The following is a 20,091-nucleotide window of genomic DNA, read 5'->3' on the forward strand; positions in this document are numbered from 1 at the left end:
CTATTGGTATTTAAGAGGCATTTGGACAATGCCCTTAATTAATATGTTTTAACTTTTGGTCATCTCTGGATTAGTCAGGTGGTAGGACTAGATGATCGTTAGAGTTCCCTTCCAACTGAAATGGTCTGGTCTGGTCTATTCTATGCAAATAAATGTGCATTTCAATAATTGCAATAATAATAAATAATAAATATAATGATAATTCAACCTGCACATGTTCAGCCATTTCCTCTTTAGTCTTTGAAGAGAAATGCTTTTTAGAATCAATTGTAAGTATAACATTTACCAGACAGTTGATGTGGGCTCAGTCCTACAGCTTCCAAATATATTTCCTTTGTTTTTCTTAGCTGGCTTGCATCCTGATTTGGTTTTTTTCTACCTCTAACTGAAGACTTTATGTTGAGAGGGTTTGAACAAGGACAGTTTATTAATCTGCTGACAAGGGACAGCAAATTACTTGTACCACAATCTTCAAAGCAAGCTGTAGTGATACTAGTTTCACAGTTTGCTCAGTCTTTGAGCAAAGTTGCATAATTTTCAAACCCAATTTCCACCCTCTTTCATAAGCCAGATATGATAATTACATTCTAATACCTGTAATCACAGCATTTTAGACAGAGAAATTTCAAAACTTGAAACAGAAAGGTTATAAACAACTTTCTCAGATCCCAAATAGCTTCCATTCTTAAATTCTTTTAGTTTCTCATTCAGAGAAATAAAGGCTAAGGGATATTTGTTTAGTACAGTTATGCATTCCTTCACAGAAAAAAAGAACAAAAGCCTGTGATTAGAGCTATCCACCCTTCTGGAAGCTCTTGTCACTTTCTGAACATCTGTAGGAAAAAAGACATCCTCCTAATTTACTTTGTTTAGGGTCTGTCCGTCTGTCTTCCTTGACCCTATCCAGCAGCAGTCTTGTAAATGAAATCTCTTTAAGTGTTCAGACACAATGTAAAAATTTAGACATGTGTAGTAGTTTCTGTGCTACAGCTATTTCCCTTGAAGTCTCTAGGACTGTCTGGGATTAAGTTATGTATGCATGTGAGAATTTGCATGCTGACAGCCTTAACAAAGTGTCTTCCATTTTGCACTTATTTTTCTGCATGCCATTTTCCTCTTTGTGTATATTATGGACTCCTGTTTTATTTATTACAGAGCATCAAAATTAATTTTGCTTGACTGCATTCCTGTATATATCAAAAGAAAATAAAGAACTAGAATAAGTGAAGAATTTTCTCAATTTGACACGTTAAAGGTTTTGGGGTATTGTCGACATTTGTTTATGGGAAGAAATTTCCTGATATGGCATAAATCAGAAATTCAGTGTTTCCAACCTGTTTTTCATGATGTTGTGGTTCCTTTGCCAAAAAAAAGAGAGATGTACATGAAAACAAATGCTGTAATTTCAGATTTTAAAATACATTCTTGTTTAATAGGATTTGAGTTTTGGGTAATCATAACATGTTAAGATGTACTAGTGGTGGTCTATTACTCTGACAATGGTCTAAGGACATAAGTAAAACAAAGCTTGTAGGAAAAAGTAATATTCTTTATTGACCAACTAAGGGAAACATTACAGCAGCCTTCGGGTGCACAAGCCCTTCTTCAAGTCAGAAGCACTTCTGCCCAGTAGGAGCTGTTCTGTAGAACAACAAGTGCGCTCTTTGGCAAGGTCTTGTTTGTGAGCACAGTTTAAAGCACAGAACACGGAGACTATAATGAATAAAAAATATTCTTATGTAAAAGCACTGAATTAAATAAAGTATCTCTCCACTTTATTCACGGTCGTGGGGCATCAGATAGATGGGCTACCTTTCCCGGCAGAGCAGGTAGCTGATCTTGAAATGTTTTGGTCAGTGTGCAATCCCTGAGCATTAAAGTAACTAACTCCTTTTTGCAGGTGATCACATTTAAGTTTTGCGGTGTCATCCAAGCATATACCCTCAATGGATTTGTTAAAGTTAATAATGATTTTATTTGTGCCAACAGAATTTGAGGACAACAACGAGCAGTTTCCAACTGAAATTGAACAAATGCTCCAGAAACAGTCCTCTGCAGTCAGTAAAGAAGAATCTGAACCTACAGGTTAGCCTTGTAGCACGTATAATCTCTTACTTGCTGGTATCAAGAATTATATGCCTTCCTTTTCTTCAAGCTTTTACTATATTTGAAAACTGGCTTTAAGTATCATTCCTTACCTTTTTTTTTTAATTAGTTTATAGTGGAATAGTCAGGTTCAAGTTAATTAAACACTTATAAAATCAATTAAAGGCACGTTGTTATTTCCTGTTAAAAATAACGCACCAGGTATTTGCACTTTGAAAAACAACAAAATCCCACTATGGCCTCTACTGCCTAAATACCAAATTAATATGTGTGTACACAGATCTATGGAATTAACAAATAAAATGAGCATTGCTGAAATTCCAGGTTGACATAACCTCTAGTATTCAGAAATCTATGAGCACTCTCTTCAGGATGAAGTGAAAAGGGCAGGAAATCAGAATTAAAAAAAAAACCCTTTAGAAAGTCACTCTTACTGATTGTGACCCCAAAGAGAAGAAAAAGTAGAAAGAAGAAAATACCAGGAAAAAATGGGGACACCCTCCCCTAGGAAATAAACAAATTGCAGTATTCACAAACACCTACATGTGATTTTAACAAACTTTGGTTCTATGGACCATTTCTAAATTAACGTTATATCCACATTAATCAGAAATTACTAGTCCATTCCCTGTGGCAAGGGATCTTGGGAAAAATGGGAATGGGTGAATTTTAACTTTGGATGTGAATGATCCATTGTCCTGCTAACAGCTTCCTAGATTTCATAGGGAATCATGTTTTCTTTTTCGTATAAGGTAAAATTCTGCAGCACATGAAAATATGTCCTGTATTTTCCTTAGTCATCCATTGTCCTGCTAACAGCTTGCTAGATTTCATAGGGAATTATGTTTTCTTTTTCATATAAGGTAAAATTCTGCAGCACATGGAACTCTGTAGAACCATAAGCTAATGAAAAGATAGATGAAATCATACAGTAGCCTTCTCTCAATAAATACTTTGAAGGCAACTTATTTGAATGGAGATGTCTGGTTTAGTTTTTAAAATATACGGTTTAGCTTTTATCTACCAGAATTTTTAGAATATGTTAAATTCCAAAAGAGAAATAAATCCAACATAGAACATTTTGTTTTAAATAGCAAGTTGTTAAATATACACATTTTTATGGATTAGAAAGAATCAACTTAATCTGTAAACCAAACTGTTTTTTTTTCCAAACGCCATGAATCAGTACACCTGATATAAGCTTGCCTACTAAGTCCGTTTCACTGTAATACGCTGAAAATTATTTGGCAGCATGTATTTCTAAGTAATGAAGAGTCCATATAAAAAAACCACATAGTTTCAAAAAGAGAAATGAAAGTATATTCACAATGAAATACATATCAGTTCCAAGGAATGGAAGTGTTGCTGTTATCCTACATTTTGCCTTTCTGTTTATTTTGGTAGTCAGACTGTAATGAAGAAGATATGCTGGCTTCTGGTATCTCTGTCTCAGCTTTGGCAGGGTTTGAGAGGGGAGGAAAGGAGGATTTTTTTACCTTTTTTGTTGCTGAATATGGACTGCGGGCAGACAAAGTCCTATCTAATACCACCAGAACACTGCAAAAAAAGGCATTAAAGCCTTTCCTTCCCCAGCAACTCACTTGGAGAACATGGGGGCAGAAATCCTTTGAGGACTGTTTGTCTCTATGGTAACTATACTCAGTAAAGGCAAAGAAGACGCAGAGCAAAAGAATATGAGAGATTGCCTTACAGGCATTCCCTGTGAAACTCCAGATTTAGGGCTGGGGAGAATTTTTTCCTGGCAGCTCTGTGGTAAGGAAAAAAAATTAACAACAGCACTGTTAGATAGACCACCACCTCATCTGAAGGAAACTCATTTGCATTTTTAGATCCATTTATTTATAAACCATTACTGTCTTTTCAGGTATTTTTCTGGACTGTGTTTCTTATTTCTTTAAAAACATCTTCTCGCCATAAATCACCTCTGCAGACAGAATTGCTATAACTTAGAGCCAATGGCAAAGGTACAGCTGCCTGCCTTACTCAAAAACATTTGCAGTATTTTTGGTCCTGAAGACCCAGTTTGAAACAACCCAAATGCCTGGAGGCAACATTTTTGTCCTAATAATGTTCTAATACCTGCACCATAATCCAATAATATATGGGTTGATCAATTTTTGGGTTGTCCCTTTTCCCTAGGAAGGTAATCCTTTCTTCTTCAGTTACTTCTCCCCTATTTCCAGGGGAAAGTTTCTCCAGTTTTCTTAGGCCTGTCCAATCTATTTGAAAACTCCCTAAGTATGCAATAATTATTGCTGGATAAGTTTCCTTAAGCAGGGAAACTCAGATAGAGGTGATCTGATGCAATTATGTGCCTAGAATAGAGAATCAAAGCTGGAACACATGCTGGTCCTTAATTTGCTAAATACAGGAAAGGTGTAAGTGTAACTGAGATCAAGTTTCATATGGGAAGCACTCTATTGAGTGGGCTTGTTACCACATTCAATATTCTGTCTCAGATGATGTCAAATATTCATTTAAGACATTATCTGCCTGTATATTTCCAAAGTTTCGTGACCTGCTCAGAACTGGGAGGCTTTCAAAGGGCAGTACTGTAGAAGAGGATCTGTTGAAGGCTAGATCCAGACAGCACGCGTTACGCCCTTCCATACGTAATTGCTTTGAACAGGGTTGTGGTTCACGAGGCAGCACATGTGATTCTGCAGTGTGAATGTGCCAGGGATAACACGTGCAAATAGATGTTAGCATAACCTAGTTGTTAATGTACCCTTTGCTTATTTTCTTGAAATCTGTCTTCCTAATGGAATCATCATTACATAATGCATTAGAGCTGACCAAATTTAAGCAGGTTTTACCTGGCTACATCTCTGTCTCATTTGGAATACATCACTGCAGAATGCAGCATAATGAACTGTAGCATTTCCACAACATCTTTTAATGCACATAAAAAGGAAGGTATTTTCACGTTCCTGTTTAGAATCACAAGAGACGGAAATGACATTGCAGGGGATAACTCCTGTAATGACATACATAGAATGAATATGTAGTTTAGTAAAATGCAAATGTTTACAAACATTTTCAAGAAAAAATATTTTCTAATTCAAGATCAGGCTATTTGAAATCTGCATGGTGTTTCTGCTTAATGAAAATGGAAAATTTTGCACTTTCGGTTTAAGTTTAGACTAATAAACATTCAAATAGAGGGAGGGTTAGTCACTGAGGTGTCAGGCTAATAGTTTTGTTGTTCAAAGCTGTAATGAAAGAGGGAAAATGCATTAAGTATTCTTATAAAAGATCACAAAAATACTTGCCAAAGTGCTTATTTATTAACCTGTTATTTAAAAATGGCTCAATTAAAATACAGTTTTGCAGTTCACCTTGGGGACAGCATGTCAGGGCACTGTGAGGGCCAACTGCTCCCAAAGAAACAGGCACTTGGCAGCACAATGTGGTAACATGACTAGCAGGACAGGGCCTGGCAGACAGAACTGGTCCCACCACCCCATCCATGAGCAGGGCAGCTCCAGCCCCAGGAGCATTGGGCTCCTCCCTGGGGACAGGGACAAGCTGAGGCTGGGCCAGTATGGTGGCCCATGGTTAAGTCCTGCTTGGCAGAGCCCATGGCCAGGCATGGCTGTGGGGAGCTGAAGACCAGCCCTGCTGTGTCATTGCTGGGGAAGGAGCTGACATGGAGTCCTGGGACATGGGCAGGTGGGGGCAGCCCCAGAGGCCTGGGCAGGGACAGCCAGGCCCAGGGGTCCCCTTTGGTCCCAGGACCAGCATACAAATTGCCATAGAGGGTCTGATTTATTTAAAATCTCAGTTTATTGTATATATAATTGAGGTAAATGGGAGTATTGAGGTAATAAAAGTTTCAGCCTTATAAGCGGAAGGATAAAATTTTTAAAAGGACCTAACTATCAAGGAATTTACCATATTTCTATAGGATTACCCATTCAGAACCAGACCCATAAGGAGATGTAGACATTGCAGTGCCCAAAACTGCCATACTAACTTTTAAGTGCCTGGCTTCATATATAAAATTAACGGCTGTAGAAATAGGAACATCAAGTAGCAAATGAGCAAGGGGCCAAGCTTAGTGAGCCATGAAGATATATCAAAAGAAGACATGTATTTGAAACCCTCATCTTTTTTGGCTGGTGACCAAAGAAGGGGAATCCCTAGCTCTAGTTATTTGGCATCTAACTCACTGGAGGCAGGGCACTGCCTTGCCTCCTTCGAGACAACAGAGGTGGCACTGACCTCTGGTATAATAGCTTCGTAGGTAGCTTAGTCATCAAAGTCAGAAAAATCTGTTAGATGTGTTCCTTGTCCTGCAAGCACTCACATATCCCAGCTGCTGCTGACACTTCCAGGTGATGCTTTAGTTGGTAGCATATTAGACAAAAATTAGGCAGCATCTCTACTCTGACCATTATGTTTAGTCCTGTTTCCTGCCAGATCTTACTGGTACCTTATCACTGAAATCCACCTACATTGTACTCAGTAATAGCATTTTTTGATCTATCTCTATTTTAGAAAATTAAATGTGGCATTTGTGGTTATCTTAAACAGTCTACAAGAGAAGTCTGAGAGACCTTTGGTTCTGGGAGGAAGTACTAGTCTTCTCAAAGAAGAAAATTGTAACAACAGGGTGGTCTAACTCATCATGAACCAGAAAAATTTTTGGATTTTTCAGGTTTGCGCAAACTCAAAATGAACATTACAGTGCTGCAATTTCACATGGTGAGCACTGGCCTGCTTAATGCCAGGGAGTAACCATAAAGCACTGTTTTGTAAATGTTTTGGGGTTTTGTATTTTTACAAAATTGCTCAAAGCCGATCACATACAAGGCATTAAGTAAGGCTGTCATTTTTAGTAGTGCCTCTTCTTTTTATGTGTAGGAAGTTATGTAAGAAAAAATAGTAGTAATGGTTCTTTTTTGTAAAAATCAGTAAAAGTTCATTGGAATAGGCTGAACCTGTTGTTTGTGTCAAAATCTGTTCCTGCTTTTTCAAACTCAAAACAAGACAAACAAAAAGAGAAGGGTAAAATTATAGCAAAGTAGAAAATCACTCCATCTGCTGTTCCAGGCTCTTTCTTACAGCTTCTTTTCTGGCAAGAGACAAACACAGCATACACTGTAAGTCCCAGCAAATTTACAGTAGTATGTGACCATTTAACTTTTATGCTCTCAACTGCTTTTCTGTCTGTTAGATGAAGGCACTGATAATCAGACTTATGAAACAGAATACAAAGGAAAAATTATAAGGAAAAGAAGAAAACGAGGGCTGAAAATTATGAGTGAAGGGAATGGGAATAGCAACACCACACTGCTGCTGCCAGAGACTGTTCATGATTTAGTAAAGAGAAGGTGGTGATGGTGTCATCTAGGCACCTCTGTATCTTCTTCTAGCTGAGACAGAACTTTGTCTCAGACTTTCAGGGCCTAACAGTGTCTAAATGGATATTAATTGCAGCCCTAGGAGCCAATGAGTGTCTCCCTCCTTTCCTGTTTATGTGTCAATATCAAGTTTTTAATTCAACATCTGCTGTCAGTACCAAGTTTTTAATTCCTCTGGCTTATCAGCAAAAGAGATTGCAGTGGGAGCAGCTATCCCTTTGCTATTTTGCTCACCAAGTATGACAACACAATTGGTATGGTTTTGTCATGTTTATGATGAGTGGTACCTGTGAATTTCTTACTTATATTAATGCATTCTTTCAATCTCTAACTTTTTTTTTACTTTTCATGAGACAGTATTAGGAGACAGACTTGGACTTCTCTGATCTTAAACAATTTACACTGAATTTCTGCACAATGTATCTTGAGATGAGATGAAAGTCTTTTCTTTCCCTCACTCATTGAACAAGTCATTGCGTGCAGACATAGCTTCATTAAACCCAAAATTTTTGTCAGAGTTTCTCGGTCAAAGTATCCACAGAGAGAAGCCATGCTACACTTTTAAAAAAAATTTTCATTTATCTCTTAATTTGTGTTTGTATTACTGTTACTATCATGTACTGCTTGAATTGGAGTGTATTGACTGGCAGATGGGATTTACATCCACAGATTTTTTTTCTTGTAAAACTAAGGATGACTTTTAGCCTCCAGAAAAATGGATTACACTTTTGCATCTCATTGGTGGCACTTTGTAGAATTACTCCACACATACGTGCATCTGTATAGCTTCACAGCACCAGTATTTGGGTTCTGTAAGTCACAGGTATAACACGCCTCTGTCGGCAATAGTCAGCATCAGAGCCCTGCAATGTATACCTGAGAAAGTGCAGAGGGAACAGAACACACAGAGTCATGCTCTAAACCTAGGCTGCTGCGACTTTGCAGCGGCTTTGCCGACAGTGTAAGAGAAACTGTTCCCGAGAATGCTGTGAATAACACCGTGACTTTCAAGTATGATGCTACTCCTCCATTTTTTGTGAGGAACTTCAGCCGTCAACCCCTGTGTGTTCTGCCCAGACTCAGTAGGATAAATAGAGGCAGTATCTGTTTCTTCCAGAACGATGCATTGTCGCACTAATTTTAGCGTACTGAACCATTTAGCTGGGAAGAGCCAAAATGTATCAACAGATAACTTATTCTAAATGGGGATTCTTATTATTTGAAAAGAAATTTTAAGAGTGAATAAGCACAAATAGATGTTTGAAGGCTGATTTAGTTTGGAATTTTTAAAGTTATCGACCTTAAATTGAGGATAAAGCTCTCTCTTTTTTTAATCAACGCCAGTTCTTTTATTATATTCAGCATATTTTTAATGCAGATATAGTGCATAATTTATGGCATTATCTGCTGTAAAATTTATTTTTACATTACATGTGTATGACCAAATTGTCTCTGAATACGTAACAGATAACCCTTTCATTAACTTCTGTACATCTATAACAATGTGCAATTGGAAAGATGCATTCATAACGCTTAACAGGCCTGATTTAGTGGTTAAAGCACACGAATGAGGCTTGAAAGTCAGAAGAAATTAATCCCCTCTTTCTATTCTGTTGCAGACTTAGTTGTGAAATGGAAGTATTCCAGTTCTCTGAACAAATAGATCTAAATTTCAAGCTGGTTAACACCCACAATTTCTGTTTAATTTAACGGGCAAAAGTGTGTTCATCATCTCTGCAAAGTTTAAACATTAGGTATCCAGGAATCAAGACATTCCTATTACAGATCACTTTTAAAAGGTGGATCATAACGTCTGTGCACCTGTCTTGCCTCCTTTGTTAGTTATGGTTAGAGGCATCAGTTGTAATTTGTTTAAGATCTCATATATTGTATGGTTTAGTGTTTTAGCTCACAGCTTTGCCTTCATCAGTTTAGGATTTCAGCCTTCTATACCACCTCATATCCTTGATATTTACACTGAAGTGGACTTCACTGTTTAGTCATGTCTTTTTCCTTTCTCCTCTCAATATCTTCTATTTTCTCTGCAATTTGGCCATGTTGATCTTTATATATGTGTGCCTTTGAGTAAGTGAAGGTTTAATTCATTAACATGTGTCTATTGAGATCTTGTGCTGGAGAGGAAAAAACACCTAGTAGTATGGATTATATTTCTATTCACTTAAAGAGAACATGCTCTACTTGAAAAAGAACAGAAACCTAACATGCAACCTGAACACTCCACAGCAGCTTCAGTAACCGAACCTGAGACAAGTCAGAACATGAAGTTGCTTCTTTGCAGTATATGCGAGTTTTCGTACTATTTCTTCCTATTCTGGCATGTTCCCTATGAGGCATGACCATATGGATAGCATGTCAAAAACTGTTCATCATTAAATCAGAATTTCTGAATTAATGTGTATTTCTTTGCAGAAAGAGACATATTTATTTGTGTGCTGATATAAATAACCATATGCAAATTTAGTTACATAACTGGAACTTGTTTATTTTCCTGGAGTAGCATCAGTATATACCATGTCTACATAATGAATTTGTCATTTTCAAAGTGTCTTTGTAATACAATAATCCATAATTACACGGGGTGTGGAGTGAAACAGCATTAAAAATAAAAAAAGCCATAATATTTGAGGAAAATAAAAGTAATCCTAAAGCCTAATGGTAGTCTTGAATGCAAAATATTTTAGAGGAGCATTGCCTTCTGTATACTGTTTGATTTTCAGAAATCATACTACCTGAGTTTGCAGAGGATAATTTTCCAGATATACCAGAAATGGAAATAATTAAAAGGAAGATTGACCTTTTCATGCATGACTGGCAAACCGTGGAGTCAGAAATCAAGCAGTCATCTCTAGTTCAGGTTGTTGTTTTAGAGATTGCTGATCAAACTCCAGAGAGTCTGCTTAATCAAATTGTGCTGGTTATGGAAAGTAAGTAATACTGTTTATTTGATTTACACTAAACCTACCAAGAGGAATTTTGGAGAGCTTATATGATGAATATATTGAAGGGGGAGGTTAAAAAGAGTTCTGTATTACTCCCATGAAATGGGAACAGGACATGCTGTGTTCTGTGGGTGAGATGAAAAGCACACTAGCAGAGTGGGAAATATATATATTTGAAAAATATCTGTATGGCTCTACAAATATGTACATAATAACTCCCTAAACATTCTGAAAGCACATTTCCCCAGTTACTTGCTCTATGTCAGGATACTGGTTTGAGAAATGAACAGCTAACAAAGGTTCACCAATGTACAATATAATATTCATTGAAGTAAATGAGACTGTCAGGGTGTCTAATAATCTGATCTACCCATCTGCATAGATTGTGTTTCAAGACCAGATTGTTACAGTATTGACTATTATTTTGGCAAATTACTCTTCTTTGCTTGTGTGCTCAAATCCCTAACAATTTTGTGTACTGGATAAATAATACTACATTTTTCCTATTGTTACCGCAATGTTTTATTAATCAAAGCATCTATTGTGCTAGCTTGACAATCAAAATTTGACTGATGATTTTCCTCAATGAACAATAAGGAAAAAATATTATCTACATGTGTTTGTATAATACTTATGTACTACATGTTCCCATTGAAAATACCAATTTAATTCAACTAAATAGCAGCCAGTAGAAGTTCCATTTTTGGATGAAACAGTATATTAATTCCTACATCCAGTGAGAACATTTTGTTCTGTGAGTAGGAGAAATGCAATATACAGTTGGCATGATTTGCCTTCACATATGTGCTTACTTTTATGGACAAAGAGAATACATTCTGGCATAGCCAAATGAAACATGTTGAAAGAGAAAAAAAAATATTAACCTTTTCAGAACCTTTTAAATACCATGGTTGGGAATTATCAACTGAAGACTTAGATGAGGAAGCAGAAGACCTGGCTGCTGAAGAGGAAGATGAAGAAGTTGAAGAAGAGGAAAATGAAGACGAAGAAGTAAGCATGCTGGCTTTGTCCCTTTTTGCTTTTATTCTAATTCATTTATTTTCAGTTTGAACATAACCCTAGAGAAGTTAAATTTTGCACCAGATTTTTTTCTGATCCAGTTTCAGCCTTCTTACAGAATCGATGTCAGCATATGCTTAAAGTACACTTTCATTCTATTCCTATGTTCTGGCTGATGGTAGTTTTACTTCAGTGAGAACTATAAATACCTCATGCTAATAGAGAGAATGAATGTACCCAGTTTTACCAGATGGCAAAGAGCGGTGTTATTAAAGAAACAAATGTGAACTTTGATTTCTGTCAACTAACAATGATTCTGTGAGCCATCATGTAAACATCAGAAGATGCAGAGCCCTAATGTGCAATCCTCTGTTTATCTCTGCTATTGATAATTTTCAAACACCCACTTTAATAAAATTAAAGATCTAGCTTCACCTTTCTTTGGTTTTCATCCTATACTGGAAGATGCCCATCCCCAAATCTAACAGTACAAGATATCCATATACTCTACTGGAGCAGTGTTAAATAGGTATTTTTGTAATTAATATTATTTTATAAGTAATCTGACTTCATGATATCAGTTCTCATTGCCTTTTCTGAAGAGGTCGACTTCTGCACATTTAGAAGCAATAGAAAGTGAGTTTCAAGAACATAGCAGGGAAATATTTTATCACAGATACTTCTAGATTAATTTTGGTATTCAACAGCTAAACATGATACTATAGTTTCAAATTTAAAATGGTCATTCTTTTCTCAATAATTGTGTCACTAGACTGGACAGTTTGTTTTTTGACCCTGAATCTAAAAAGTGTGTATTTTCATAGTTTACAAACTACCTTGAGAATACCATTATCATTCAGTGCTCAGTTGATATATTTGACATTGCTTATTTTGATCTACTTGTTCTACACAATCTAAGTGAACTACTGAACTCAAATAGTTTTTGAAAATTTTTGTATTATTTTCAGGATGAAGAAATAACTAAGGAAAAGAAAAGGCACGTGGGAGACACAAAACACTTTTGTCCAGTCAGTCTGAAAGAGAACTTTGTCCTTTACCCAGGACTCCATGAACATGCAGCCAAATATCGAGAAAAGATTTATTACTTTTCAACTTCTCAGCACAGAGATAAATTTTTGAAGAACCCTGAGGAGTATGTGGCTCACAATGAACCAATACAAGTGAGAATCTTCAAAATTGTTTAAAGTAGATAATAACAGATAATAACAATAATTGTGTATCATTGCTGATTTTTTTCTAGATGACAATAAATATTTCAGGCAAGTCCTTGAAACAAATAACCACATTGCTTTTCTAGTCACTTTTTAGTGTACATTTAAATTAACACATTGAATTAATGATGGAAGTAAAGAAGAAAAGAGAGCAAGATTATAAGGACTTACAATAGTCGTAAGATGTGATTACCAAATCACAAATATTGGGGGGGGAGGGAGGGGAGGGTTACTGTCATTAAGTCTTTCTTGTATGTGGACGAAGGGCAAAAGAAGGGAAGATTTACCAGAACTGTCTAATGAGATCTCGTTTTTACCTAGTGGCATCAATTGCCATAGTGTATTTGTTCAGTATTTCCAGAGAGCAGGTAGTGTGTTTGGAACAGCAGTAGAAGGCCTGGAAAAATCAAAACGAAAAATGATGTGATCGGTTTTGATTGAATTTTTTATAATGATATTTTGGAAGTGAAAAACTGTTGAGGGTGCACTGTAGAATCCAAATTGTTATAAAATACTCCAATTCTTTCCTATAGGCTCCTCCCTTACGGGTGTGCTTACTCGGGACTCATGGAGCGGGTAAAACTACTTGTGCACGACAGATAGCAGACAAATTAGGCATTTTCCATATTCAGTTTGAAGAATATCTACAGGAATTGATCTTACCCAAAAGTAAAGAGAAAGTTGGGCCTGATTTTGATGAAGAACCTGAAGATGACAATAAAATGCCAGTTCTATCACAGGTACTGGACAACTTCTCTCAGACCATGGCTAAAACTGAGACTGAAAAAAGCAAACAGGTAATAATCCAGTATTTTTTATGTCCGTACACAAAATAACCATTTTCAGACCAGAACAGCAATTTCCTATAAAATGTGAGCTTGATAAAAATAATTTATGTTAAATTATTTACTTGATGAAATGTGGAAAAACAATGGTTCTTGACAGTGTTTTCCAGCAAAAGCCACCATCATTCTTCAAAACATTTCCAAGAATTATGTCTAGGCTTTTTTTCTAAACAGTAGAGATACATGCTAAATGGGGCAAAGGAACACAAACTGAGGAAAAAAATGAAAGTCAGAATAATAACAGAAAGGTGTGGTTTCCTTCAAGTATTTATAATATGTTCAGTCTGGTGCATGTGCTCTAGTTGCATAGGAATTTAGAAATGTTCACCAGCAGTGGTCTCTGCACTCTCCTGGAGCAAAAGAATAGAATGCCTCTACCAGCCCTTCAGTGTGATCATACCTTCTCAAAAAATTAGAAATATTTCACTGTTCATAACAGGGCAAGCTAGTATATTTTTAATACAGTAGGTTTTATAACCTGGATTGTAGTGTTGACTTTGTCTGAGGGCAGCAGAGTTTCAATCCAGAAAAAAAACCCTCTTAGGTAGCATAAAATAAGCCTTGTAGTTAAAAAAAATGTTTAAAATAGCTGGATATTCATGGTACTGGTAAAATAATTAATGAATGATAGTTTTCAGAAAATTAGTTCTTATTCAGATTGAATACTAGTTGCAAACTGTTGTAAATACACATTCTAAAACCCATCTTTATAGGGTGTAATTTCCCGGAACAACAAACATTTACATAAACATTTATTGGCAGAGAGTGATTTCTTTTATTAGACAGTGATATATTTTGGGGAAAAACAGACAAGGTTTCAACACAAATGAATTCTTCTTTAGACAGCAGTGGATAAGACAAAAGCCTTTACTGTGTGAAGTCTCAACGCACAGGTGCATAGCATATTAACCTTTCAGAAAATGCATAGTACAAAACCATTGAACATCTACCTCCTAAACAATACAAATAAGGGTTTATCCACCTCTCAAAGCTTCAGGAAGAAGTAAGTTTCTACATTATAAATTCTGCATCGTAAGTTTCTGCCTCACATTCTAAGAGACGTTTTCTTTTTGTGCTCCTGATACCTGCTGTGTTCCTTGAAGTTACTAGTTACCAAAGACCTTCAAAGACTTCCTACCACAGGATCTAAGGAAGCATGCAGGAGGGGAAGCAGTCTGCAGAGGAGGCAAACAGAAGCAACATCCAGGCGCAGTATTAGGAAGCTGGACACTCAGTGGAAGTGGAAATGTGTGAGGGATCTGGAAAGGTAGCATGAAGAATCTCTACAGGAACAACACTAGCTAAAGAAAGACCTGGAAAACACAAGTCTACCACTGAGTGGGGCCGGTGACCTTTTGCCAAAAGGCACTGAAAAGGCTGAGATGCTCAATGCTGGTCTTTCTTTGGTCTTCACAAGTACAGTCTAGCCTGTGGCCTTCTAGGTCCCTTGTGCCTAATAGGAAAGCATGGGTCAAGGGTGTTACTACTCAGAGCAGAATAGGATCAAATTTGGGATCATTTATATGACCTGGACATATACAAGTCAATGGGATGCATTCACAGGTGCTGAGGAAACTGCCAAAGGTGCATTCAAAGCCATTCTCTATTATCTTGAAAAGTGGAGAAGGTCCCCGATAACCGGAAGGTACTGTTCCTGATGAAATAATACAAGAGCAGGTAATCCTGGAAGCAAATGCTTCAACATAGATGGAGTACAGATCAAAATCATGGATGTCAGAATAGAAATTCAGATTTTGATCATTTAAATCTAAAAGGAGGTTATTTTGGCAAGTCAGTTTACAGTTTGTTCATCACAGTCAAAAATACAGCAAGTGTTCCTGGCACTGATGATTATGGCTGGCTCTCTCAGCTTTATTTTCTTGGCACCAATACATCCTGTACTAAGGCACTTCTGTTAGTATTTTTTCCTTATCATCTTTTTATCAACTGGTAAACAATCTTCTTCTACATTAGTATTTTTGTCTCGTGCTCTTGTAAAGCTCTTTGTCTGACGGCAGGACCAAAGCACAGCTGGTGCAATTGCAGTTCAGTTGAGAAACCCATTCATTGGTCCATGCATAAAACTCTAGTGGATAACTTCCAAGGTTGTGGACTCCCTAAGCATTTCCCTGAGTTTGACTACCACCAAACTGTCTGACTATCCTGTCTTTCACTGAGCCACTCCCTCTCCAAAATAATCTCATTTAATTTCATTTGTATCATTCACTTTGGCCTAAGACAGTAGAAGCATTATGTATCAACACTTAAGGTAAAGGTCAGCTATAATATTCAAAGCAAAAATGCTAAAGGCAAACAAAATTCACCATGCACTCTGGGAAGTTTAGCAAAAAGATACCAACCATCCTGATTGTTTCAGTGTGTGTCAACCAAAGCCTTCACAGCGCTGACAGGTCTGGGGAGCAACCTCATCCTTCAAACCACTGCTATGTGGCGTGTTCTGTTTTCTGTACCTGGAGTATACATCTCGTGTTTGTTTTATCAGTCAGATACAAATACCATTCAACAGTTCATCTGCAGTGGTGATGTCAGTGATACATTTTCATTGGGATTTTACTGCTTTCTCCCACTTCACACATTTCTTTCAAGATGCCTCTGTTACAAATCTGGCTACCACTTTGCCTTTTTAGGTACCTGTTATGCCATACTAGCATCTTTTAATATATACACCATGTCAGGCACTAGAGAAAATATTACACACACTTGACTTGTGGCTTCCAGCATATTCTCAAGTTCTCTTGGCTACATTATTAAAGTAGGTGTCAGGAAAAGGAATTCTTATTCAGACATGTCCTTGCATCATGCAGCTCCCTACCATCATTTTGAGGGTTCCTGAATCACTTCGGATCCTTTTGTTAAAAAGGGTTATTCCTTTATTTTCTGACAGGTTATACTAACAAATTCTTGAGCAGTTTGGGTTAATATGACTACTACATGAGAAAAGGACAGCAAAACTTTGTAATGAATTCACAAAAGAATGCCAGGGAACAACTTAAATCTATGTGCTGAGAGGGACAGAATAGCTGCCTATTAAGTTTTCTCTCCAGGTGACTTTGGATGCAACTTAGGTGCTTGTTTGATGACCACTGACATATAGAAAACACACTCTTTTAGTAGTGTTTATCAAGTGTTCTTAAACAAATGCAGATGACTTTTTACAAATGAGACCTTTATAAGGTATGGCAGAAAAACATTGAACTCTTTAAAGGATAAATGTCTTTCATGAATTCTGCATTTCTGTTTTCAGGGGAAAAAAGAATCAACTAACTAGAAAATAATAGTGTCTTCTGTTAATAATACCATGAAAAATAAACACAGCTGGTCAGGAACAGTGGTATTTTCTGACTTCTAATGTTTTCTTTTAGCCGGTATACTTGTAAAAACATGTATTTTGATATTGTGACTGATGTAAACTAATCCAGAATCACCAATCTATACCCTCTTTTCATTCTTCTTGACTGCAGTTTGTGTCAGGAAGTCATTTTATGAGAAAGCATCCTCAGCCATTTCAATCACATGCTGCTATGTATTCAGAAAAACAGTTTTTCACAGGAACTTAATAGCTAGATTTCATATTTGAATGCTCTGCACTTGACTAGTCATTAATTCTACTACTGCTCTGTAGAACAGTGCTATCTTTCTGATTTCTGGTCATGTCCCTATACCCAGTAACCTCACATATCTTTCTTTGACATCTTTCTTTGCATCAAAAGATAAAAATTGCTTTTAAAAAGTAAAAAACATGCTGATGTAGAGCAGATAGTCTTCCAGCATGAGAACACGTATAACTTAAGTAAAGAACTTCCTGTAGGCAATTAGGAGAAACTCTGAACATTTCAGCTTCTGTTTCTCTGAATTGAGTGTATGTATAATTAAAAATGTCTCAGTTGTGCTTGGTTTTAGGTTTCATTAAAGCTCATACTGCAGCAACTGCCCCAACTCCAAGGAACTACCCAATCCCAACCACGTTTAAAATATCCCAAAATGTGTAACTTGGTCAAGAAAACAATAAAAGTGTCAGGCAGATATTTCTTTCTGGTTTATGGTTTTTTTTTAAATTTGTTTTGGTTTGGTTTGGTTTCTTTATATAAAGGAAGTGGAGTTAACTGATGAGGAGGAAGCAATCAAAGCAAATCTAATGGATAATGAGGCATTGCCCCCAGAAGTCCTTGATAACATTGTTCTTGACTGGTGGAGGAAAGAGCCATTCCGGTAACTGTGATTAGATTCTCTTTCTTTAATTAGTCTTAAGAAGTGTATCATCCACTGTGTTCACAATTACAAATAACTATTGCAGAGATTATCCTAATGCTTCTGTATTTCCCATAAATCATGACCTGCCACTCAGTCTTAGTTTTGTTGCTCTATTTTGATTGGCATTTTAACAATACTACAATGTTTCATACTCTCTACTCAGGGCTGGAAAAAAGTACTTAATGTACTTGAATTGGATTGAATCTTCTGAATAGCCAGGTAGTTTTTTGTGGGCTTACAGGACAGATACATAAATAAACCTGTTATGTTGTCATGTAATTAATAATCATGGAGAACTGGAATCCAGCTGTAACTATTGGTTTCCATATACTGTAAATACAGTGTGGAAAGCAAAGACAAAGTATCAATGGTCTCCAAAATAACACGGAATTAGGTTATCTTGTGCATTCATCACAATCTGTACTCCTCTCATGTATCCAGAACAGACTTCCTTTCATACCAGAAAGTACATCCATAACACTGTGATAAATGTGGATTAATGTTGCATAAATAAATAAGATAAACTCCCAGAAAGCAGACTGGTATTTAGTATGTCATTTCAGCAGGGAACTTCCCTTTTCCCATGTCCTGTCTCTTCCATCCATTTCTGTCCAGATCATAGCTGTGGGAGGCTTGGCTATTAGGTTTTGATTCCTAACAGTATGAGAAATGCCTTAAAAAGAACAAGGATCCTCAAACAAACTTTTGCCCTGTCAGCCCACAGATAAGGGTTTCTACATCATAAGTTCTGCCTAATAAATTTCTGCATACACTCCATTCTCTCAATGGAGTAAAAATGGGGAGATCAATTTCAGGAAAAAATAATTCACCAAGACAAAAAAATACTCAGCATTACTCATAATATTTTGACACTATATTATATATATTCAGTTTCATCAGGGACTCATGGCAGACGAGAACCTTCCACAACATATATATCATGATCCATATCCTCCCCCCAACTTTTTTGCACAGCATCCAGGACCACCTGTTCTTCCATTCACACCCGCTCCTTGTAGCTTCTTTGGTTTTATGCAGTTTTACAGTGTATCCTATCAAGGTCTGAAGTAATAATGAGAAATATTAACTTCTTAATAACACAACATTCAGCTTTACAGAACTACTCATCTAATTTGAGATGTAGGAGCTCCAGCAAGCCACAGAGCTTTCCAGACATACCTGACCTGTTTTTAATATCTGCAGGAACGGAGATGTAGTTCATGCTGAGTGGCAAAATTCTCATCCTACACCAGAGAAAAAATTGTCAGGCCTTCCTGAAAACTGAATTTTCAGGTGAAAAGCTTTCTGTGGCAGATCTTACCAAAATAATGTTTGGGGCACCTTGTTTTTTTGAGAGCAGCAGCTAAGAAGTACTGGTTTTAGTCACACAAGCAATACTGAGGACACAATCTGGGGTTTTAAAAGTTATTTTAAAATAATTAATCTCTGCATATTAAATCTTCAGAAGAAATACATTTGTTAGTACACCAATTAAAATACATAGTGAAGTATCAGTTTTACATTGTCAAAATAAAATACCTGAAAGTATTTTTTGAAGTTCACTCTTAACATATACATTTAATAAAGGAGTTTAATTTTTTTTTTCAAATTAATTGCATTTTCAGTATCGCAATTTAAACCACATTGTGTAATGATAAGTATCTTATTTTCCAATTAGGTCGACAGGATTTATACTGGATGGTTTCCCTCGTACTTCAGATGAAGCCCGGTATTTGTCAGAACGTGGACTCTGTCCTGATGTTGCAGTTTATATTCAAGTAGAAGAAAGGGATGTTCTTGACCGTCTTTTTCCTCCACGTCTGAAAAAATGGAAAGAAAGACAGTACAAAAAAATGGAAAATATAAAGAAACTGAAAGACCTGAAAGCAAAAATAAGGGTGAGTTTTCAGTCCTATCCACTTTTTTGTAGTTTCAGCAGCACAGGTTTGAACACAGATTCCAAAAGTCCCAAAGCAGTGAAGAGGACACAGAGAAATAGATATGGGAGCCAGTAGACACAGCCTCACACTTTCACAGCATTCCCAGATTTACCATAGGAACCAAAAAGAATTTAGAGCTCCTTTCCTCCTCTGTGCAAATAATTCATGCAGGAGTTTAGATATCTCACAGCTCAAGCAAAGTAACTCTGCTGCCAGACAACTGTCAGCCTGACAGAATGCCAGACACCTAGAAACTCCTGGGCAGAAGGCAACTAAATGGAGACAGTGAATATGGCAATAAAAAAACCAAATACACAGCTCACTCATGG

At 36.7% G+C, this 20,091-nt stretch overlaps 1 protein-coding gene across 1 annotated transcript in view; it reads left to right on the plus strand.

Annotated features, from left to right (window-relative positions):
- Nucleotides 1-19,720, plus strand: part of LOC104515607 (adenylate kinase 9-like) — a gene marked incomplete at its 3' end in the record, with an annotated part of 52,927 nt that extends 33,207 nt beyond the window's left edge. The window contains 6 exon segments of the mRNA XM_010159647.1: nucleotides 1,990-2,085; nucleotides 10,232-10,438; nucleotides 11,346-11,464; nucleotides 13,239-13,502; nucleotides 17,662-17,780; nucleotides 19,501-19,720. Coding sequence (XP_010157949.1) covers nucleotides 1,990-2,085; nucleotides 10,232-10,438; nucleotides 11,346-11,464; nucleotides 13,239-13,502; nucleotides 17,662-17,780; nucleotides 19,501-19,720 — 1,025 coding nt within the window.
- Between the last annotated feature and the right edge of the window lie 371 nt (nucleotides 19,721-20,091).

The sequence above is a fragment of the Eurypyga helias genome, unplaced genomic scaffold, assembly GCF_000690775.1.
Source record: "Eurypyga helias isolate BGI_N326 unplaced genomic scaffold, ASM69077v1 scaffold6639, whole genome shotgun sequence".
Classification (NCBI taxonomy): Eukaryota; Metazoa; Chordata; class Aves; order Eurypygiformes; family Eurypygidae; genus Eurypyga; species Eurypyga helias.